Raw genomic sequence first — 24,302 nt, 5'->3', positions numbered from 1 at the left:
AACAAAATCTGAGGCATCAGCCCTGTCCTAATGCCCAGCATCTTCACCCCAATGTTCACTCTGCGACATCAGCCACAGGTAGATGCAGGCAGGGATGGGGCAAGTGTGTTGCTCTGATGACCTGATCCCCATGGGCAAGGCCCGCATCACCCCCACTGCTCTCCCAGCTCATCATTCTTATTCTTCCCACCTTGGCCATCTCTGAATTTAGGTGGCTATGAGGGATAGGATGGTCCCTGAACTTCCCAAATGTGTCATAACTCATTCTGGTCCTGTGGCTGTTACTGGCTAGTGGGTGAACTCAGGACCTCATGGAATGACTTCGAAAGTTCATGTGCCAAGAAACCCTAGGCTTTAAGAACTCAGAGAAAAACTCAGCACTTTCTCCTCATTCATTTCTATAAAGAACAGATAAACATAGAAGCATTCTATGAAGCAGTGCTTGGGCACTTGGCGGACACGTGCTTTTGTGCCACTGACCAACTGTTTGAACTGATGATTCTCGACCTTTTAAATTTTGTTTCACTTGAGGCTCAGTTCCAGATCTATGAAATAAATGAGTTATACTATTTCCAAGATGCCTTCCAAGTAGAATTTCTATAAATCTATGACCTTGAAATATTTCTCTTTGCCAAAAAATGGGGTAAAGAGTAAAACACCATTTTATCAAAGTTTGTTATTAACCAGATCTTAATATTTAGCAGATATAATACATCCCCTTAAAATACACCAAGCACGTGAAGCAAACGTGTTACAGCACTGCAAGCCCAAGCCGAAGGAAAGTGTTGTACTTCCCACTAGTTGTGTTGCAGATTAGGCCTGCTGAGGGCTTTCTTAAATAAAAGTAAATTAAAATGAACTTTGTTTAATGTAAGACACCACTAAAGGCACTTCCTCTTAGACAGAGACGCCATTGTAGCAAAAACTAAATAAAGGGAGACAGAGGATACTGTTCTCTTCCTCCTACTCTGGCCTCAAATCTTTGAGAATCACTGTGATTCCACAAGATTGTTCAAACCTCCAAGTCCCAGCAGTTTGGGGACAGTGAAAGGAGCATCGTGGGATGTAGGTTTATTCCCAACTCTGCCACGTAAGGTCTTGAAACATTACCTTCTCTTGAAAAAAAAGGAGTGTGGCTTGGCTAATTTTTCCAAGTCTCTTCCAGTTCAGAAATACTATGGGTCAGTGAATTTTGTCCAAATTCTCATAATTAAATAAATATGACTGGGAATCAGTTTTATGGATAACTAGATTGCTTTTCATTACAACAACCAACTGGAAGTTACAGCCCCGTGCAAGGACCAGCACTAAGGGACGAAGTATTCGGTGGTTGTTATTGGTAGCTATCACCCTGCTGGACCAGCTGATTGCCCTGCAGTCGCCTGCATATGCAATTCAGTAGGGTATTCCGATCTCATCAATAAACACATTATTGTTTGCATGACTGTATTTCCTTATCTTTACTTCTAATCTGGAGACTTCGTATTTAGGTGCATTCGTTGACGAACCACTGTAAGTCTTATTGTTAAATCAAACCTGAAATGAATTCCAGGACTCTGTGTATTTCAAGATCAATGGCTATTTACTGAAGAACCTCTTCCTTCAGTTCTTTCAAGTTAAGTCAAAGACCAGAGAAAAAGAGTTTCTCAGATTTATTCTTCCACAAACCATACATTTACGCTGCCTGTTATGTGCCAGCCATGAACGAGAGAGCTGTGATCTCTGCCCTTGTTGAGTTTGTAGTCTAGACGATCACTAGATGGTATTATTTAAAAACCACTGGTTAACCAACTCAGGGAGTCCTTGCCTGCACCTGTTCCTCCCAGGAGGCCGATCACCCAGTCTTCTGGTTCTCTTTTAGAGAAAGCTTTTGGTGCTCATCCTGAGAGAGTGTGTGTAAGGAGTGTGCTTGAGACTAGTCAGCACTGGCATTTGCATGGCCTCATCCTAGGAGACACTGTCTGATTTCTTCATAGACTGATTGAAGAACAGCATTTGTCCCCATTAGCAGTAAGTAGTCTTGAGGTCAGAAGTGGAAATAATGGTATTCCTCTTCATCTTGAATGTGTTGAAGACATTTTCCAAGATTCCTTTTCTCTCCGTCTTACCACTGAGATTGAAAACAGATGTTAGATTTACTTCATACCCTCCCCCCACCCTGCTCCTTTATTTTTTTAGGAATCAAAATGTTCCTCACCAGACTCTTTCTCCCTCCTGCTCCAGAGTAACGTGAAGTTGGTGTGAATCTTCCCTGTTCATGCCGTTTTTACTTTACTGCTTAAATGTGTATCCATACCTCACATTTACTATCGTTTTGCGAATTTGTGAGTCTACATATGATACACGGCCTCATGCTGTACTTTTGCAAGTTTGTGTCTTTTTTTTTCTCAAGGTTATCCATATCAGTACACTTATAAAACTAGTGTATTCATTTTAACTGCTCACCACTGTATAAATAAAGCACTTTCTTTCCCCAGCCTTCTGTTAAGAGACAGTTAAGTTGGTTCTCCTTGCTCACGATTTTCCACGGTGGGCAGCGTGCAGTGGGCAGTGGAATTGAGTCTCGGGGTAGAAGCAGCGTCAGCACCACTAAGTGTTGCCAAATGGCTCCCTAAAGCCAACAGTATCATTTAGACATCCACCAGCAATGGATACAAAATCCCGTTTTTCCTCATTCTTGCCAACATCTGGTGTTAACAAATTGTACTCTTTGCCAGTCTGATTGGTCTCAAATGACACCTCAGTGGTGGGTTCCCCGATAATTAACGAGGTTGAGCGTCATTTCATATTTATTACTATTTGGTTATTTTGCTCTGTGAATTTCCATCCTTTTCCTATTTTCCCATTAGGTTTTTGTTTCCTTATTGACTTACATGAATTCTTTCCTCTGTTACAGGTATTAAAAATATTTTTTTCTCACTTTCCGACTTGTAGAAACTTTGCCGGCGAAGTCCTTTATCATACCAAAGTTTAGATTTAACAGTCAGATAGATCACTTTATGCTTTGTGCATTTCTTGTGCCCTTTTTAAGAAATTCTCCCTGCCCTGATTATGTAATGACATTCTCTTTTTTTTTTTCCAGCAAAGTTTTAAGGTTTTCTCTTTCATATTCAAGTCTGTTATCCACCTGGAATTTACTTTTGCCTAAAATGTGAGGGAGGGACTGCATGTGTTTTTCTCTGTGTGTCGTCAGTCATTTTAACACCATACTTCTTTTTTTTTTTTAACGTGAATTGCAATTCCACCTCTTTCATAGACTAAGCTCCCCTTTTCCATGTTTACACTTGGTCTTTTATCTGCCTCTGAGCCAGTACTACACAGTTTTCATTAGTTTGGCATTGCAGTAATTCTTAATATCCTACAGGTCATGCCCTCCCTTTCTTACCCTCCACCCCCATCTTTCCTTCCACATTTGGTTTCTTTTTCCTCAGGTACATACAGCCTTTAGTAATTCTTTGAATGCCGGTCTGTGTGACATAGTCTTTCAGTCTTTGTTCTGCAGATGTCCTTATTTCACCCTCACTATACACCCAAGCTACCCGAGTCCGTGTCCCTCTCCCTTCCATACCAAGGCCACCTGGGCCCCTTAATATGGGGGGACCATGATCTCACAGACCTGCCTGGGTCTCCCTCCCCCACTGGCTGCCACGCTTCTGCTTTGTGTGGTTGAAAGTAGAGCAGCATTCACGGCTCTCTCGCATGGAAGCATTACTACCTTAGCTGTCAACTTGCCTCTATGGAGAATTCTGTCATTATATTCCTTTTACAGAACCTGTGTGCTCATATACAACGTTAAGTTAAAAGTTAATTAATTTATGTGGAAAATAATCCCTATTAGCTGTGCCATCTTGGGCTGGTTATTTAACCTGCCCGAACACTGAGCTTGTCATCTGTCAAATAGGATCACAATACCTGTGCCACCAGGTTCTTGCCAAGATTAAATGAGATAGATAGATGGTACTTAGCACATGGGAGGTTTCAAATCATAGCTTGGAAAGAGTCAAAGGGAAGAGGGAAGTGTGGGAGGGGCACTGGCTTTTATCCTCACTCGATGGGAGGAGGTGGGTACAGCCCGAAGGGAAACCTTGTCCTGTCCGCTCTGTTCTCTTTCTCACCCTTGACCCAGGCCCGCACAGCCTCAGGTAGTTTGGCAGATCTAACAAGGACCCCACTTTCAGTTCTGCTTGATGTAAGTCTTGATTTCCGCTTCTCTGTCTGACCAGAAGTTAACACTGAGTCAACAAATCAGAAGCTGGGCTCTCACAGCTGGCCGGAGTTTTAACCCAGTTAGAGGATTTCACAGTGAAATTAAAGCTCTATAAGTCTTCTCCTGCTTCTTGAATTGTCTGTGTGATCCAGTGGCTTTCTTTAAACATCCGTACCATATCCTGCTTTTCTCAGTGCAGAGAGCCAGAAAAATCCTCACAAAGAGTCCTCTAGGAACTATCGTGTGAACAGACAGCTGTTTGGTGAACGCAGCCGATCTGCTCTGTTCCCAGCTCATCACATTCAGACACGCTACACACCGCCGTGTCCATTGATGATTATATTAGATGCCAGGTTCCCAGGGAAGGATCCACTCAGCCACCACTAGCTTATTCATTATTGATACACAGTCAAAGGGCATGGCTCGAATGGATGCAAGCATCTGAGAAAAGTCCTTATTCACGTACAGATCAAATTGAACATTTGTCATTTCCCTGGTGACTTCACATACTCTTTGGGCCTTGGGACCTCAAAGTATGTTAAGCAGAGTAGATGCTTCCACTCTTTTATTTAGTTTAATTGTTGGGCTTAATCCACTTGTTCAGATTATTTGGACTTGTTTAATATTATCCCTTGCTTCCCCTTAATATATTACAACAGGAGAAGAGGGAAATTTCTTTTTAGGACCTACTGCATTCTAAGGATAAATGCAAATTGTTCTACTCTGATTCTTAATGACCCACTATTAACATAGTAGGAAACCCAGCTCAGAAATGCAATACCTCTTTTCACATCATTACTCCTAATGGAACTATTACCAGGATAATAGCTTGACCTTTAGCTATAGATTCACATAGCAAAAAATATGTTCTGCTTACCCGATACCTCTATCAACATAGCATATGGAGTGTTTTCAGATCAATACAATGACCGTCCTTTGGCCCTGTTCTCAGGACTCCTCTGCGCATGTAACAGAAAGAATAGGATTTCGTCCTCTGTAGGTAGATTCTAGTTAAAAGTTTCTTTTGAGTGTAAGCCATGAACTAGAATGTCAATAATATGCCCGATGGAAATATTTGTTTGTAGAGGTATTTTTCGGAAAGCCCAATGCTTTGCAAGCAAAGGGAGACCCAGGAGGCAGAGATTTCTCTGGCTTCTTATGATTGAAACCAGATAACTTTTCACTGAAAGGAGAAAAAAATAACCAGAAATTGTCACCTTTTGAACAAGCAGCAGAATACTTGAGCTTAAAATGATGAGGAAGATCCGCTTGGAAGCCACCTACACAGTGGGAGACCTTCCCTCCGTTTCTCCTAAACTTAGTCGTTGACACACGTGGTTGCCGGGAATCACTTTGATGTTGGCATAATCCAAATCTGTTTTGTTAATTTTGAATCTCTACTTCCTAATGTGGGCTGATTTGGATGCATGCATTTCCCAATCTAAGAAGAGAGGCGTTGCTATGGAAATTAATTACATAAATAACATTACAAGGAAGGAGGGAGATGTTTACTTGCTAAGACAGTGTACTCAATCATTTCTGTGGTATACATTTTCCTATAATCGAATAGGGTGCCAAATACAAATATTTCCTTTTGTTCGTTAAAACACGATTTCAAGAACTTTTCGGCAACCCTCTGATTAAGAAGTGTCATTGTGGGCATCTGAATGTAATAAAACCTTGTTTCTTTAAATATATGCTATTAAGACTTCCTACTAATTCAGATAGGCCTTTCTCTCCCAATTAGCCTAAATATCTGAGCTACTGTATTTACTTCCATTAGAAACAAAAGTAGAAAATATGTTTGTTTATTCTTCAAATGTTTATGGAGTTCTTAGTCCAGGGCACTGCAGTAGGTGCTTTTAGGGAGACAAAATAAACAAAGACCCCCGAAGACCCCTGCCTATAATCTGGTACAGGAGATTCAGAAGCACCCCTACCCCAGGGATGTTGTCCCCTCTGCATCTCTCCCAGGTGGAGAGATGCATGCTTACTTGCATGCCCCATGTATCATAGATCGGGCAGCCTGGTTGATATTCTCCCTGGACCTTAATTCTCCCTCCTCCTCGTCTCTCCTCCTCTTCTCAGTTGGGGCTAGGATGGAGCCTTTCCATCAGCACAGCTCTGCATCTTCCTTCCTCTCACTCCCAGGTCCTGCTGCCATCTTGGATAACTTCACCATCCACATGAGAGATCCCTGTGGCCCCCTAGCTAGATTGCCCAGACCTCGTCCACACTGGCTTTCATCTCCACTACACTTGAACCCCACACCGTTGACCACACGTCCTGCTTGCTGCCAACATTTGATGCTCCACCATTATACTCTCAGTTGCCCTGGCAACTGAGAAAACCCTGGCAGCTCCTTGCCAACCCCATTGATATATCCATTCCCTGGTCTCCATAGATTTGCCCAAGTCTAAGCCATTTTCTGGCTTCACGTGCTTCCCAGATACGGGTGGAAAGGAAGGGTGGGTGAAGAAAGCTGTAATTTCATTCCAGGGGGCATCTTCACCACCATCTTCAATGCTTTATATCCTGTCCTTCTGCCAAACCTGTCCGGCAAACTCCTAACCCTACACCAGCCCTCCCATCGGGTGTCTCCACCCCAGACGAGGAGCTGCCAGGTGCCCTGGAGAAAACACCTGCCCTATGGCCGCTGCCGCCACAAGCACGCAGCCCCGCTCCTTCTCGGCATCCTGCGCCCTCGTCTGCTGCCTTCCCGTTCCTGTTCTCCTCTGGGCAACTCCAGACGTTCCCGCACTCTCCACGCCCTCCACCATTGAGTTCATTGAGGCGTCAGGAGCGATGATGACCCACCTGGACCCCTTCTAAGTCCACCCCTGTCTTCCCCTCCTCTGGGTTCAGAGGAGGAAATCTTCCTCCTGGTCCCTGCCGAGGGTAACGCCCATCCCTCTCCCGAATGCCGACCCCCCACCCCAGTTCCTCTGGTACATGGTTCCTTAGACTCTTCCCTCCTCCTCCCTGGACCCCCACTGGCCACAGTGCGGGCCGCCTCCCCCATCCCCAGCCTTCCCCCCCCCCTTCCTCCCCCCAAGCCCACCGCCAGGCCTGGTGTTTGGAGAGTGTCATCTGTGGCCACCCTCCCCACGCCCTTGATGACGGCCTCCAGGGACCCTCTCCTCACCTCTTTCCTGGCCCTTTGTCTGCACTCGGGACTGTGGGTCCCTCCTCTTGGTGATATTCACACCACTTCTGCCTGCACAAGACCTCGCTTCCCGGCTCCTTCCTGGACTCCTGTGCCTCAACCTCCTTTCAGCCCCGGGGGTTCTCTCTGCTCTGTGCTTGGCCAGTGCTCTGTTCACTCGCAAGCTTCTCCCTGGTCCCTGTTTTTCCTCTTGTCGGTTTAATGACCACATATACGTTTGTGCCCCCTCGAACCTGCATCTTCCTCCAGGACCCCTTCCCTGAACCAAAGGCTTCTGTGTTGAAATACCTGCCAGCTGTCCCCATGTGGGGACTCCGCAAACACCCCAAACTCAACGTGTTCCAAACCACACCTGATGCATCTCGCAGCTCCCCTCACACACCTTCCTCCTGTATTCACCGGGTCATGGGATTCTCCAGAAATGCCAGTTCCTGATCTGTTCCCGTCACCCCTTCGGCTTCGCTGGCACTGGCCCCGATTCCCGTGATTCTGTCGATCCCTGAAAGGCCTCCCCTGCTCCCACCCCCTCACATCTGCCCGCCCCTTGCTGCCCTGCATCTCTTCCTGCACAACTGGATTGCTGATGTTTGTACACTAGGCCCCTCGGATCCACAGGCTCTGCCCCTGTAGGTTCAACCAGCTGCCAATCAAAAATATTTGAAAAAGAATTCCAGAAGTTCCCAAAAGCAACACTTAAATTTACCAAGTGCAGGCGCCTATTGACATAGCATTTACATGGTATTAGGTATAATAAGTCATCCAGAAATGATTCAAAGTATACAGCAGGATGTGGATAGGTTGTATGCATATAATACACATTGTATATACGGAACTTGAGCATCCGCGGATTTTGGTACCATGGGGGTCCTGGAACCCATGCCCCACAGAGTCCAGGGGATGACTGTTTATGACTCTTTCCCCTTCTTTCATATTACTATTTCCTTAGGATAAATTTCTAGGAATAGGATTACCAGTCCCAAGGAAGAACAGTTTTATGTCTCTCATTATATAGAACCATCTTATTTCCCAAAAGGGTTTTGCCAATTTATGCCAACAGTCATATTTGAATGTGCCAGATCCACAGAATTTTATCAATATTAAGTATTAGCTTAATTGTTTTTCTACGTTAGTAGGTATAAAGTGTTTTGCAACTTGGGGGCTTCCGTATTATTTGAATGTTTTTTGCTAAGTGTACTTTTTCCATTTATCGGTGGAGGCTTGAAGTTGCTCTTTCGTTTGGGATGAGGTCTTCTTATCATGGTAGATTTAGTGCAACTAGCTCTGCTCATTCAAATGAAGTGTTTATTTTTTATTCAATAGAAATTTTACAGTTTTATGTAGTTGAATCTGTCAACATTTTCCTCTGTCCTTTCTTTTTAAAAGAAACCTTTAAAATGTTAAAATTATCGATGTTTTAAATACCAAGGAGGCAGTGTGACGTGACCACATAGCAGGCCTTGACCTTGAGGGGAGCAGGTTGAAAAGTGCTCAGGAATGACGTGTGAGGCAGAAATGCCAGCCCCGGCGCTGCGTGCACCATCACACGCTGTGCGGCTTTACTAAGATAACTGTCATGGCACGTGACTCCAGAGTTTCCTTTGTGCTTACTAGGGAGCTCTTTCCCAGGAGCTGCTAGTACAGGATGCAAGAGGTTGACTCAAAGCAGGATTGGAACTTTCACTAACACCCACCTGCACTGCCTCTATGTTGAGTGCCGATCGACGTGGCAGGAATCACCACGAGAGTATCATCTTCTTGTGTAATTTTCCATTTGATTTTGGGTTAACAGAAAAGTGAAATATGTGGATACACTTGCAGAATTCTGTCATGGGGCCAATGGACCCCTAGGAAGCATTTTCTCCTCTGCCCGTAAGACACATACACATGGACGTGGAGCAATTAGAAAGAGTAGTTTCCGTAGAACTACTTAATATCTGTAACCGGTTTCATTCGGAAGCACAGGACATGGTATGTAGGATGGGCCCTGCCAAGCTCCATCTTCACCAGAGGAATGCCGTATGGATTTTGAGACTGTCCACTGCAGAACTGACATCTTTTAGAAGTACACTCCTTTTTTTTTTTCTTGGGGTTATGTTCCTTTTTCAGAGCTGCATATTTTCTTTGTTAAAATATTTAACAATATTTCACATTTTCTTTCAGTCTTCACAGAAAAATACTGCACTGCTAATCACGTGGATAAACTTCCTGGCCCAAGAGACTGGGTTCAGATTCTACAGGATCAAATCAAACTGGCCAGAAGAAGGTTAAAAAGAGGCTCAGGTATGAATAAGCTGCAAGAAAATAATTGCAGAAGCGCTTTATCGAATTTTTAGATGATACAAAGTACAATTCTTTGCTCTCGGATACTTCATTGTCTTTTGTCTTTTAAAGGAGAAGCTTTATATAATGTGCTTTGGTTTTGTATCTTAAAATCTTAGTCAAATGATTTTGAAATTCACCTTAAGATTAAACAGTGAAAATTATGTCAGGCCATTTACTTTAAATAGTACAAATGAAAAAGATTGCTAATCTCACTGGTGGTCTTATGTATGAAATGAGGTCTCTCTTTCGTGATTTGTTTCTATTGCCTATTGATTTTTATTTGTTTGGATCTGCATGACTTCATAAAAAGTACTAGTTGCTTAAGGTAAAAAAAAACACACACACACAAAAAGAAGATTCTGTAGAAATATATTTAATTGCATGGAAAGGTGTTCTTACTGTACTAAGTGAATAAAATAAATTATAAATTAAAACACACACACACACCCACACACACACACACTCACATACACACAATAATCATCTTACCAGAAACACCATGTAAAATAGAAAGGGATTTTTAAGTCAGATCTTTACTTTTTTCTTTTTTTTCTTTCAATCTGGGCTTGGTGGTTCTGGGATCATTCTTCCAGGAAAGGTGAACACCAGTTGAATTATGACTATTTAGAGTTGGTCATTTGAAATCTCATTCTCCCCAAAGTGACAGTGGGACAATTTACCAATGAAGAATCCTTTTGAGGTCAGTTTTCTGCCATTATGTAAGAATAATCATCCCTAGGAGGCCACAAGCCTCTAGATATTATTTTTAAAAAACAAAACAAAAAACAACCGATCAAACCTCAGGCCCCCTGGCCTGCTGAGAGCCTTCTGTGCTTCTGTAGCTGTGGTGTGAGAGTTTCGGAGACAGGATTTAGATGCTTGAATGTCATGCTTTGGGGGTCCATAGAACAGCAGTACAAACTCGTGAGACTGTCTGTAACACAGCCCCTTACTTGAACTTTCACTGTGAGTAGAAGTAACCGTGACCAAGCCTGCCGAGGAGCCCAGCCACCATCCCCAGGGAGGAGAGCTCCGGGCTCAGGCTGGGTGTGCCCTTGACTCGACAAGACACAGGGCACCGAGGGACCGAGTGGATTTTCAGTGTGAAAAACCTGACAGTTCTATAAAAGTAGCTAGCAAGACGCTAAACTATCCAGCTATAACTGGATGAGCTTTTTTTTAATTAAAAATCTTCCCTCCCTCCTTTTTTAACCTTTTGACTTCTTTTACACTTAACTGATGCTCTTTTTATAAGGAGCAACGGACTACTAATATTTTTAATGGGTAACCAAATGGATTATTGCATTAGGTAACAAGTCACGTCAGAGTCCGTAGATCTGGTTTCCAAGGCTCATGTCCGCTCTTCACCAGCTCTGGACCTTGGACAAGTCACTCAATACGTCTCATCTCGGGTCCCCATCACGAAGTGGACATAGAGGTACAGCCTGCCTCAGAGCTGTCCTGAGGCTCCAGGCGCGGGTTGTACATGAACGTCTTTATCAGTGAAGCTAGTGTACCCGTCGGAAGATGTCTTTGTGCGCAGCCATGCTTGGCGGCATGGAGGTCACTGAGGCAGCCCCACGTCGTGTGCTCGGCCAGGGGACCGGCCAGCCTGCTGTGCTGGGGCAGCTGCTTTGCTCCCGTTGTCCCGGCATGATTGTCAGTGACGCCCCTTTCACTCTCAAAGGCTTTCAGGCTTGGGCAGTAAATCAGGCCCTCATCCTCCTCCTCCGTCTCCCAGTTTTCACTGGTGTCTTCTCCTGCATCCCCAAATCATCGCAAATAAACACAGTGTGGTGCAGTGGAGAGAAGAGGTCTGCTTTCCTGGCTCTGATCTGCCATTTACAATTTCCTGGGAACCTGGACCAATTTCTCAACCTCTCTGAGCCTCGGGTTCTCCATTTATATAACGAGGCTGATACCTAGCTCGGGGTGTTTTCAGAGTTAAAATTAGATAATGCAAGTATTGCCACCGATAGAGAGCAGACACGTAATAATGCTCAAAAAATGCCCACGACCTTACCCTCCTTCCCTTTGCTAACCAAAAACAAAACACAGCAGTTCCTTTCTCCTCCCGACATTCTTGGTCAGATTTCTTCCAAAAGGGCCTGCATTCCGAGTCCGCCTCCCCACCCAGTTCAGTTTAGAATCCAGGGCATTTTGCCCCTGACCTCACTCCTCCACGTACGTGAACCTTTGCCGCGTTTGCGTCCGGGTCATCAGATTTCACTTGTTTATATTGACACTCAGACTTGACCTCCGTATTGATTTTTACCCTTCCGAATCGCATCCTTCTTTAAACTCTCTTCCTCCAGGCTCTGTGAGTTCATTCTCTTTGTTTCTCCTCCAAGTTCCCTGTCAGTGCCTTGGGTCTCCGTCCCCACCTCTTTCTCCTCTGCCCGCCTCCTAAACCCGGGTCCTGGTTTCCCTCTTCGGTGCTTCTTCTCGTTCTTGTTGTGCGTCCTCCCACGTGACTTGCACTGTCCCATCATCGGGGGCTCTCCAGTGTGCAGCTCCAGGCGCGGCCACATCCTGGGACCCGAGGCTCCACTCCCTGAGCCTCTGCTAATGAGGTCCGGTCATGCCCCACCCCCCCGGATTAAATACTTCTGGCTTCCTGTCCGCCCAGGTAAAAACCCTCCTACATCCCCCCCAGCATGGCGCGCACGGTCCTTCACGGCCTAGCGCCGCCTCACCTCCTGCCATCGCCCGGTGCGCCCCTGGGCCACAGCGGACCCTGCCCCGCCCCGCCCCGTCTGAAGTCGGCGGGCCTCCCACACCCAGGCCTCCCCTCCGCCTGGAAGCGCGAAGCATCTCAGAGGCTACTTTCTCCTGGAGGCTTCACAGGCGGCTTGGCACTTTGATCTTCTGCCACCTGAATAGTGACAGGGACACACCTGTTTCCTCCACGAGATCCTCAGGAGCAAAGGCTGCATGTTTCTGTCCTAAGTGTTGAGAACACTGTGTGACACAGTGTGGACACGCCCGGATACTTGTTGAATGGACCAGTGAATGGGAATGAAGGGACAGCTGTCCACAGCAAAAAGGTCTTAGCTCATCGCGGTCCCGGGAGATCCTGCAGAACATTCCATCAGTTCCTGACTGGAGGTTCAGAGACTTCCTCACCCCCCGCCCCCAGAACCCGCGGGGCGGCCACGTGCTGGGTACACCTGCAGCCACTCGCCTGGCCATCCCTGGGTGCCCCGTCCTTCGTCCTCAGGCCCTTTCTCTCACTTCTCTGTCCCCGTCTCCTGAGGCCTCGTACTTCACTCCTGATCGCCCCTTCTCCCAGCTCCCCCAAAGGTTCAGAGTCTCGGGTCAACGCGCCCAGACCTCACTCTGGGTGGCTTAACTGGGAAACACCTGGGAAGGTCACCCTCCTGCCGGCGGCTCTCTTATCTCTTCTTAGGCTAAAGGTCCCCTGCCTCTGCCTGGAGACACCTCACAAAGGCCCCTTTGTGACTCTGCCCCCTTAGATTTCAGGCTCCAGGGAAAGCGCTTTTTGCGATTGACTGACAGGTGTTACAAAAGACAGCACCCCGCGAGTAACCCCTCCTTAAGCACTGGTGTCCTGCTGGGTGCGTGTCTCCTCAGCTTTATTGTCAAGTATAAGCTGAGCCGTGTCCTTGCTAGTTAAGTATTAAGTTGGTCTTATGTTGCCTAAGTTCTGCGTTAGCAATCCTGATGGTTTTGAATACGTGAGAACTTGTACCTACCTGTTGCTTTTCAGAGCAAGTTGTCAAACCCAAAAGACAAAGACACTAAATACAGTATCAGAGAGATCTAAGATTTGTCATAGTGACGAGACTGAAATGTAATACTCAGTCCGAAGGAAAGGCAAAGGGCCAGAGTGGCCGGATTCCATCCACCAGCTGCCCTGTGGTCCCCGCGCCTTGGCCCCAGCTGTGCCACCAGCTTCTAGCAAATCTGCACTTGCTTCCTCTACCTAGGACCTCTTCCTGCATCACAGGGGGTGGTGGCAGGACATAGGAAATGCTTGGAGCTCCTTGGGAGCTTGAGGGAAAAGGACGGTATAAATTCAGGATCCGGATGTTACTGACTGAGGGGCTTCAGAGACAACCCAGAGGAAGCAGGAAGAGGGCTTGGTGTCCCAGAACCTGTGCCTTTAGCTGGGGAGAGTGATTAACAGTCCCTAAAGGAGCTGAAAAGTTTCCGTTTGAAGAGTCACCTCCAAAGGTGGAGGACATACACGTGGGGAGCGGAGCGCTGGGCGTATACTGAGTACATTGGAGAAGGCTGTACTCAGAGACACGGGAGCAGCTCTGCTGCCAGAGGCCACGTGACCAGAAGAGCAAGTTCTGCTGCAATGTTGTTCCCCTCCTGTATGTAGTTTATACATAAACACACCTTTTTTTTCTGTTGTCAGATGCTGAGACCAGTTATTATTACAAGTTCTGGTCTCCACTCCCTTCCCCACAGCGTACACATGCACACAGTGGGGACCTTCCTCCACGTTCCTGCCTCTCTTTCCCCCAAATAGATTGGCCAGTGAACACGTTTCTTAACCATCTCAGGGTTTGGATTAGTAATTCGTGTGCCTGTTGGTACAGAATGGGGTGCAGTCTCCCCCAGCCCCCTGTGGAGCATCTCACCCGCTCAGATGATCGTCTACCCTGTTCCGGAGTCGTCGTCTTATCTGAGTGAGGATGCTTCCACTCTGACACTGGGTTTAGATTCTCTGCCTAGAGAGTTGTGGTTGGCACCTTGGCAGGTTTCCCCAGCCTGTCCAGCAGGTTCCATTAGCGTCTGAGAAGGGCAAGGTGGCTGAAGGACAAAACTAACCCTGACACACAGACCACACAAGAGCAAGATGACAGCACATCCACAGTGACCTGCCAAATAGGCTTTGTCTCCCAGTTTTGTCAAATCCTGTCCCACCTCATTCTCCCCAAGCGGCACAGAAGTGAGATCCCAGCAAACTGGAACCGGAGCCACGTGCGTTGCTGTCGTCATGCCGATGAGAACTGAGGGGCCAGGGTCGGTGCTATTGCTTGCTCTTTTTTTGTCTCCTTTTCGGTCTAAATGACAATACAGCATCTCATGGATATTCTACAGCTTCAGTCTTATTTATCATATCTGGCTCACTTCCTGGAATAAGGTACACACTCTACCTGGGCAAGTAATCAATTCGCTGCTAAAGGCAGCCCGCGAAGCCTCCAGCAAAAGGAAGTGCCCCTCACAGATGTGAAAGGTTCTTCTGCGAATCCAAATAGAAATTCATTTGGGGCTCTCATCACATGTAATAAATTTTTTTCGATAACTGGAATGATTCCTTTTCTGGTGTGGATTTTTATTATTTTCATTAGATCATTTCCTCAGCGCAAAAATTGCAATTTTTTTATTTGTGTTTGATCTAAGAGTAAAGCTGTCGCTGCTATTAAATTTTTATTGGACTTGCTTAATCTTTCCCAAATTTCACAACTTGCCTGTCACCAGAGAAGAAAGATTGTGAGCTTGTCGTTACAGACAGATGTTATAATCAAATTTAAGTTAACAGTCGTGTTCTTCATCTGCAACACTTGGCCCTGTTTGTGCAGCGGGCAGCTACTCATTTATACATAATCCTTTACAGATTTGGGGTTGTGTATGTTTGGTTCTTAGTAAAGCACATAATTGCACAGGCCTGTTTTTTTAAAGCGAGGAGAGCTGAATTACAAAGGGAAGATCAACTTACACCCAGAACTGATTTTTGTCATCACTAAATGAAAGGCCGCTTTTCATGGAAGGTAGAGAAAGTTACTAAAGTGTCAAATGAACTAAAACTTGAAGTTTTACAATTGTAGGTTATAGTGATGCATGTGATTTATATTTGGACTATTCATAGCGAAGAGGTCAAGCCCAGGCATTAACCTGAGTCAAACCCTTGGTACGTCTTAACGTCTGTTTGTCTCCGTTGCCTCATTTCTTAAAATGGGCATAAGATAGACCTGCCTTGTAGGGGTTGCCAAGGGTTAGCTGACACAATGCATATAATAACTGCTCAGTAGGTGGTATTCAGTAAATGGTGATGCCTATCATAGCTATTATTATTATTATTACTGAAGAATCTTTTAAATCTTCTGGTTCCTCTAGCCAAGATGCCTAGTCCAACTTTTTTTTTTCCAATTAATCACATCCTGGGATTGATGATAAATCCAGTATTGCATGTCTTATGCATAACTGTTCTAAAGGATCTTATTTTATGTACTATATGTATCAGAATAGTGTACATTGCCATGTGATGTAAAAAAGAAAAATCGACGAAAATAATGCAGCCAGCTATCTAAGTGTTATGCCAACTAAAACAATAAATAAACCTTGAACGGTGGAAAAAAAAAAAAATCCCAGACAATGAAAGAACTACCATGTACTTCATCTTCCTATTCAAGTTCACTTAAGCCAATCAGAAGAGAATAATATCTTCTAAATATAAAAATAACATGTTTGTTATTTTTTAAATATATAAGAAAAATTTAAAAACTCAAAGAACAAAATTTTAAATACCCATAAGCTTTTCATCCAGAGAGAAACACTGTTAACATTTTAGTATGTCCTGTGTTTTGTCCATAAACCTATTTATAGAATTCTAATCTTACCATTTATCCCATTGCTTGACTGGAATGTTTTATGCAGTATTAAACATTCATCTACAACATAATTTTTAGTGGTTGCTGCTCTTTTTTTTTTGAATTTTATTTTTTTTTATACAGCAGTTTCTTATTAGTTATCTATTTTATACATACTAGTGTATATATGTCAATCCCAATCTCCCAATTTGTACTGTTTGTTCTCTACATCTGTGTCTCTATTTCTGCCTTGCAAACCGGTTCATCTGTACCATTTTTCTAGATTCCACCTATATGCGTTAATATGCGATATTTGTTTTTCTCTTTCTGACTTACTTCACTCTGTATGACAGTCTCTAGGTCCATCCACATCTCTGCAAATGGCCCAATTTCGTTCCTTTTTATGGCTGAGTAATATTCCTTTGTATATATGTGCCACATCTTCTTTATCCATTCGTCTGTCGATGGGCATTTAGGTTGCTTCCATGTCCTGGCTATTGTAAATGGTGCTGCAATGAACATTGGGGTGCGTGTGTCTTTTTGAATTATGGTTTTCTCTGGGTATATGCCCAGTAGTGGGATTGCTGGGTCATGGCTACTGCTCCTCTCCAGCCAAAACTGGTCTTGACGACTCTGTCTCGGTGTTTTTGTGGTGGATTTAGCAGGTGAGGGGCGATGGGTCTTTCACCGCGGCCAGCGTGTGGCAGTCTGAGGGCAGGATGGTGGAGGGGTGAACCAGGGGAAATCTCTGAACGTCTCCATCCATCTCTGAACCCTGATTGTGTTTAAAGCCACGGCAGTCAAAACAAGAACATACCATTAGTTTGCTTCCCAGCAACTCAGCATTACAACGTGTTACACGGGGCAGCCCTCACCTGACTGGCCTCACGGGCACACGTCCAGGAAACTTACAAGGGGGCGGCAGCCCTGGGACAGAGGGAGCAGGGCCAGAATTATCCCAGCAGCCGTGGAATGTTCTGGCCTGTCCACAGCACGTTGGGGAAACTGACAAGCCCAACACTTATCAGGAAACGTATGGGCACCTTCTTTTTTGTAGTTGCTGGAAGGTTTTCTGTGACGGAAGGATCTACCTTTGGGAAACTCTTCAGGAGATTGAAATATATCAGAGATGAGCAAAGTTTTGCATTTTAAAGCACAGAAGGGACAAATCATTTGAAGAACGCTTACTCCTTCTGATTTTATTCATGACTAAATTAATGCCGATTTTAGATTGAATTTCCAGTCATCTCCAAAGAAAGTTTCGTTCCCAAGCTGTCCTAAGCCTGCCCCACTAGAATGGTTCTGAGGATGACGAGTAAAATTCTACCATAGGAATTCACTGACCTCCATGCCTTCGACGATCATATTTAAACAATTTACGCCAGATTCTGGGTGGATACTTAAGCCTATATAAATAAGTGAAAATGAACTGAAATCATCAATGACTGATAGAATAATGTTCCTAAGATATAAAAAATTTTAATAGAGGAAGATGGATTTTATATCATCATTTTAAAAATATTTAAATCATGGTACTAAAATCTCTAATGTGAACTGGCTGAAGCTGAGAAGGGAAAAGAAAGGTGAAAACTATCATGTGCGCTGGAGTTTTTAAATTGTATTACCTTATTCGGCAGAATGAATGAGCTCCCTGAAACTAATGAGATTTGTGTTTCATATTTGTAACCAACAGAGGCAGCTGACGGTGATGAACGGCTGGACTGCGTCTCTCTACCCCCAACAGGTAAAACACATTTCCATTTTCATCACCTGCTGGAAAACACAGCACGTAAGAATATTTGCATTGAAAATGTTTTTAACATCAGAGATACAGATGCTTGAGCAAACTGCTTCTGTAAGAGGCCCAACCCCTAGTAATCAGAGGAGCTCAATGCCCTGCATTCAGAGAGATTTTGCACATTGAGTACGAAAAGCTGCAGTTTTCTCACATTCTGTTTCATCTGCCTGATAACCTCAGAACAGCAAGTCCTAAGAACTTAAGTGTCACAACGTTTTGCCTCCCCAATCCCTGGGACATTAAAAAAAATATTTTAACACGAAATGACATTTCTGTTTAGATCAGGGATCATCCATTTTATGATGAAATTCACAGGCGTTCTGGCCTCACCCCCCTCGCAAAAAGCTTTGAGAGGCAGTGTCATTGCTGTTCCTATAATGGGCACCCGATGAATACTGTGTCTTAAGTGAGGGATTGAATGTGCCGTTCCATCTAGCCTGGGTGGCTCATTCCTAACGCTGTAACCCGATCAGCCGAATACACCATCTCACTGCCGCATCTGCTGCAGGGTTAAGCCATAAACTTAATTCTGACTTCTTCTTATTTGACTCTCAAGTAATCCTTCCGACCCTGGGCTCCTCCCTCTGCATCGGTTCTCGCCAGAGAGCCTGAGGGACAGGTGTCTGATCAGTGAGCCATGTGACAAAGAGCTTATCCCCTCAGTTGGTCTCAAGACTCTTTATTCACTTCCCTCAAAATACCTGAAGGTTCTCTAACAACCAAACCCAGACACACACACACACACCCCAAAAAAACCCCTGTCAATGAAAAAGCTCAACTCCGTGTTTTCTCTCCATTTGGGGTGGTAAGTTTTAAGTTGGATCCAGCAAGTATGAGAGGAGTCGTTAGTCTGTGTAGGAACTCTGCGAGGCCCCGTGTTCACAGACAGCGCTTGCCCTGAGTTCACGGTGTAGCAGAGATGTACGTTAGTGAACTTCAGAGCAGCCAGAAAACTTGGACACGCAAATGATACGGTGCTTTCTCTGTCACTGAGTAGCTAAGCAACAGATCGATGGACAAATAAACGAAATGACTGCAGAGGGCGAGAGCAACCTGCTTCTATCGCGTTCTCACTGTATATAGTCATTATAGAAATTACAGAAAGGGGAGTTCTTGTTTGGCTATGTTTCCACACTTATGAATCAAGAGAATTGAAATGCATGATCTCTATTGTTCCTTCCCAACCTGTGCTCCTCTGAGTATCAAGACAACTCCGATTAGCCTCGTTCTGACCACCCACTGCAGGTAGAGGCATGAAGCACTGCTACTAATGATGAAACTGTGCCCTTTCGGGAGGCTCTCTGGAGGAACACCTTGCTGTTCTAGTTGTACTTTCCAGGGTTCCTCCCCCATCAGCCCCCCATGACCCCAGGACATTTGCACTGCCCGTCCTGGCCACCATCTGACACAGTGGGCTTTTAAGAAGTATTATTACTGGAAAACCATTCCCCTTGAAATAATACCTTTGAGTTTTCCTGTCTGAAGATGGAGGCAGAGAGATGTTTCAGATGAGAAAACTGAACACAGGATGGTAGAACCACCTCATGGAACCGAAAAGAATTTCAAGGAATCTGAGAAAGAAGGAATGTTAGAGATCATCTAGTCCCGTCCCTTCTTTTTATCCAGTCCTTTTATTTTACAGGTAAAAAAGCCTGAGGCCCAGAAACACTATATGACTTTCTCAAGGTCTCACAGCTGGTTGGTGGCCTGGCCGGAGCCCAGGCCTCTCAACTCCCAGCCAATCCACCGCGTAGCTTTCTTACACCTTCTCTGCATGTTTCCTAAAGATCCTAAGAGGTGATGGATGTACTAATCCCTTTAGGATTCCATCTCAGTGTCGCCCCGTCTTCACACTTAGCGCTCAGTGTCGCCCCGTCTTCACAGTTAGCGTGTCTGTCGTAAGTCAGCCTGAAGTCCGCTGCAGCTTCAGCTCTCGGGTTCTTCCCAAGAAGACCCTACCCAAGGCCGTGAGGCCCTAAGGAGGACAGTAGTAGAGGCCCTAAGGAGGACAATAGTAGGACGCCTCCCGCAGGTTTTTCCACTAGACTCCTGATAGATATCTGATACAAATCACTAAACAGCATGATAAATAATACCACTTATCACCTCGAAAAGGGGAAGAGAAGTCACGGATTGGTGCCCAAATTTTGCAGTAATGGAATTAAACAATCTTGATTAGACTGGCATGTCTCTGGAGTGCCTCTCACGTAAAATCCCAGCCTGGGGCTTCTCTGCACACAGCACCACGACTTAGTCCTCCCTCCTCACGTGTCTCCTTGATGAGACCGTCCGAGGGATGAACTCCACCTTTCTTGTCCATGCAGCTTCCTCCCTGCACTGGAGACTCACTGGCCAGACCTTCCTCATCTGGTCTGTCTGAGCTGGCAACAGTTGGTCCTTTTTAAAGATTTAACAGTGCCTTTATTACCTTGTTAAGGTCTTTTTTCTCCTTCCAAATTCATGTGTGTTGGGAAGGGGTGGGACGGGGGGATAAATCCCCAAGTGTTTCTATGAACTAGAACCGACCAGGCCACGGTTACAGTCAGGCGTCAGATGACATTTATCTCAGTCCGTTAACACTTAAGCAAACTTCTGTTTGTCTAGTTTTAACAAAAATGGATACAGATTTTTCTAGTGGAAAAACATATTTTCTTAATTTCTTTCCCCTCAACCCTGTCAGTAAGCGTTTTTGAGCGATGCCAGGAATCAGCACTGAGATAGGTTCTGGTGAACAAATCCCACCCTCAGACCAGAGGCAGAGGCTACTACGGCCCAGGGGTGGAGACAGAGCTCTGATAAAGGAGAAAAACCACCATAAGGGAACAATTTGGGGGGAAAAAGAGTACAGAGAATAAAATCGAAACAGTACTAACATTTAAAGGCGGCTTCTGGATTTGAAATAGAATAGTACAAAGTGCACCTAGGCTTAGCATTGTTTGGTCATAAATTGGCATTCTTTTACACACATTTTAGAAATTAATACAGAAAAGTGTAAGGAAGAAAATGTAAATTACTTTTACCACCCTGAGATAACCATTATTGTTGGGTGTTTTTTCCCAGACTTTTCTCTATATTTTTAAAATTTATATAATGGAGGTCAAATCCATCCAATTTTGTTTCCTAAAGTTTTGTTCTGTTTTGTTTTACCACCTAACAAGCGTTTCCCATTTTATTACAAATCTCCATACACATTATTTTAATAGCTGCACTACATTCCGTCTTACAGGTCATATATTTTATTTAGCCATTTTCTACTCCTGGATGATAGATAATGAACATACTCTAATAGTAACCCACATTCATGAGTTTTCCTATAAAAATCATCATTACAGATTTCTAATGGCTAAAATTACTCATCTGGCACACCTAAAGCCTTGGCTAAAAAATACTGATTTAGAGGTGAAACAGACACCTCACCAATGAGGTCCTGCATCTGGCCGTGTCACAGAAAAGCGTACAACTCTTCCTTAGAGAAGTGGCCCCCCTTCACGTTCTTGTCTCTGTTGTAGGTCATATATTTGACACCAGGAGAGAAAACACGGAAGACACAGAGACAGCTTTCACTGCCTAGACTTTCCTTTAGTGACACTGCTTAGTGCACGCATCTCCTCCATTGGAATTTCCTCAAAGATCCACTAGCATTTCAGGTTACTGCAAAGTGTGGGCGTTCTGTGAAGCTGACCCGTCACGTTTGAATAGTTTTCATATTCTTTCTTTGTAATGTGTGATAATCAAGCCTCCAATTTGGTCTAAGATTTTTAAAAATCATCTTTAGAGTTGAATTCTCAGCCTTTAAATGTCCAGCATATCACTGGGTTGGTTCAGTGTCCATGAAAAAGCAGCAGTTTTATTTTCCGTTTTTTTTTTTTTTTCTTTTTCAGTGTGAATATGGTATAGAGTTTTGAAGCGTATTTATTTTAATGTAAATTGCTTAGTTGCAGTATACAGGAGAATGGCTCTTTCCGGACCAAGGAAGCAGTGTTGAAGGCCAAACTTAATTAGAATCTTCACCAGCTTAGAAGATGGAAAAGTTGTTTTGGGAGACAGGACAGCTCTGATCTATTAGATGAAATCATTTGTGGCATCATATCTCCCCAGAATAATCATCTGTCACTGATAAGTGCAAACGATACGTAAATTCTTAGGAAAGAAAAATCTTTCATGTAGGTTGTGTCGACACAGAGACAAAATAGCTAATTAAAAGGTGAGAAACAAAGTAACCAGCTATCCACATGACACCTGACAACTGTTTTAACAGATGGTTTTAACTGAGTGATCCAGGGGGTTGTGGCATCATGTGGCAACTGGCCACAGATGTGCTTAATCTTATATACTTCACGTGGTTCTGGTACACTTGCCCCTCCCACTTTATATAAAACCAACAAGTGAAAAGGTGGATTCATTTTAAAGAAATATTTTTGGCATGTGGATATTTGTTTCACAGAGATATTTGCCTCCAGATTCCTTTCTCTAGTAAGGTGGTGAATTTAAAATACCTGTTTATTTGGAGGCATTGCATTTACACTTCATTTATTGTATAAAGCAAATTACCGTGAATCTTTGGCACTTGACCCAAAGGCCAAAAGTTGGCTTGAAAGAAATCTGGACAGTAGAAACACCGAACCCCCGGGGCGTGGGGAGGGGAAATGCTGTGCTACCATTTAACACACGTCCCTAGCACTTATTTTATCGAATCGGAGAGTGTAAGAGCTCAGAGTTACCATTAGTCCCCCTCCCGCGGTCTGTGGTGAGGCGGCTAAGGAGAAATGAGGACCACGGCTGCCCAGCGCCGGGCAACAAGCCATCAACGCGCTGGCCAAGCCGGGAACCTCAGTTCCTTACTGCCCCATCCCAGGTACCTGTGCCATCACGTCACTCGGGGCGGCTAACCCTGGGCTAGGAGGGGAGCTCTAGGGGGAGTCAGTACCCACTAAAGACCAGCTAATCAACCCAAGACCATAGGAGGCATTCCTGTGATGTGACAAAGCTGGTCTAGGCGTGGCTTATGGAATCAATCCACCTGCTAGACAGCTACATCTCATACACGTGTGTCTTTTATCCTCTTTTCGGAGCCCCAAGGAAGGTTCAGATCAATGGTTTCCATCACAGGCTTAGCTAGCCTTTTCGATCTCAGGCCAGTTAGTAACCCTTCCCTGACACCAGCCTCTCTGTTCATCAAGGAGTCTAATGAAGTACCGTGAACCCAGGCTTTTGTTTTTCTGCAAGATATGTTTTAAAATTTGTCTTCTGCCTCTCAGAAGGAAGTCTTTCTCAAGGGAATTGAAAAGATTAATTAGTGACCTTTCAACTCTGTTACAGTAAGATGAATACATGGCGAATAAAAGTAGAAACGTTTACCTTACAGCTGTGGAATCTGTTAAATATACACCATGAACCTTCAAAGCACTTCCTGCCAAGACTGGGCGAGAGCTTGAATTTTTCACTACCTGAGGGGTGGGTGGGGATTGTTGGGCTCTCGAATGTGTGCAATGGATTCACAGATTGGAAATACACGGCATAAAACTGCAACCGTAAAATCATATTTTATAAATTAAAACTGTGTTTACTTAACTGCGACTACTGTTCAGACTTTATTCAGAAATCCTTTTTATAGGCTTTCTTAGCAAAAAAAAAAAAATTATTCCATATCTATGGATAAGGTCTCAATCTTCTGTATATATGTTTTATTAATATGTAAATATTTAGATTTTTTTAAGATTACTATGTTCTTTAAAAAAAATTCAACACAAGGCTGGTTGTGAAAATGGTGTATAACACGTGCTGTGATATCAATTCCCAAGACGCCCTTTATGTCTGTTCTGGAAGAATACAATAAATTACTTTAATTGAATGCGCCTGTCTCCTGCCTGTGTGCCAGCCCTCCTGCGTTTATGAAGGGGAGCCAGTGCTAGCCATTAATTAAAAGGTATTTATTAGTACTCTGGTGATCATATGCAGAAAGTTTTCTCTCCGTATGAAGTTAATTTTTAAAAATAAACGAACGAACCAGATTGCCACCAGAAAGAGTGTCTCGGAATGCATTAAGTCACAGGCTCCGCCTGGCAGTTAGATCAGCGGCAGGTCCCACAGTAACACTTGAGCAGTAAGTAGTGATCTGCTTGAAGCCTAATTTTAACTGAATTAGGTAGCTTCATAAGCCTCACTTAAACGGTTAAGCCCTGCTTCTATGGAAACAACACATCAGAAGGACAAATCAATCTTCTCTAACGCAAGTGGCTGTTC

At 44.3% G+C, this 24,302-nt stretch overlaps 1 protein-coding gene across 4 annotated transcripts in view; it reads left to right on the top strand.

Annotated features, from left to right (window-relative positions):
- The window catches only part of BEND7 (BEN domain containing 7), a 76,475-nt gene extending 52,565 nt beyond the window's left edge, over window positions 1-23,910 (top strand). The window contains exons 7-9 of one of the 4 annotated variants that reach the window (XM_082452879.1): window positions 9,534-9,653; window positions 17,952-18,005; window positions 23,425-23,910. In XM_082452879.1, the coding sequence (XP_082309005.1) occupies window positions 9,534-9,653; window positions 17,952-18,005; window positions 23,425-23,453 (203 nt within the window). In that variant the 3' untranslated portion in view covers window positions 23,454-23,910. The other 3 variants (XM_082452877.1, XM_082452880.1, XM_082452878.1) reach the window with 3 other exon arrangements.
- Window positions 23,911-24,302: the final 392 nt, after the last annotated feature.

The sequence above is a fragment of the Balaenoptera physalus genome (genome assembly GCF_965194825.1).
Source record: "Balaenoptera physalus genome assembly, chromosome: 2".
Lineage (NCBI taxonomy): Eukaryota > Metazoa > Chordata > Mammalia > Artiodactyla > Balaenopteridae > Balaenoptera > Balaenoptera physalus.
This window is presented reverse-complemented; position numbering and strand designations above follow the sequence as displayed.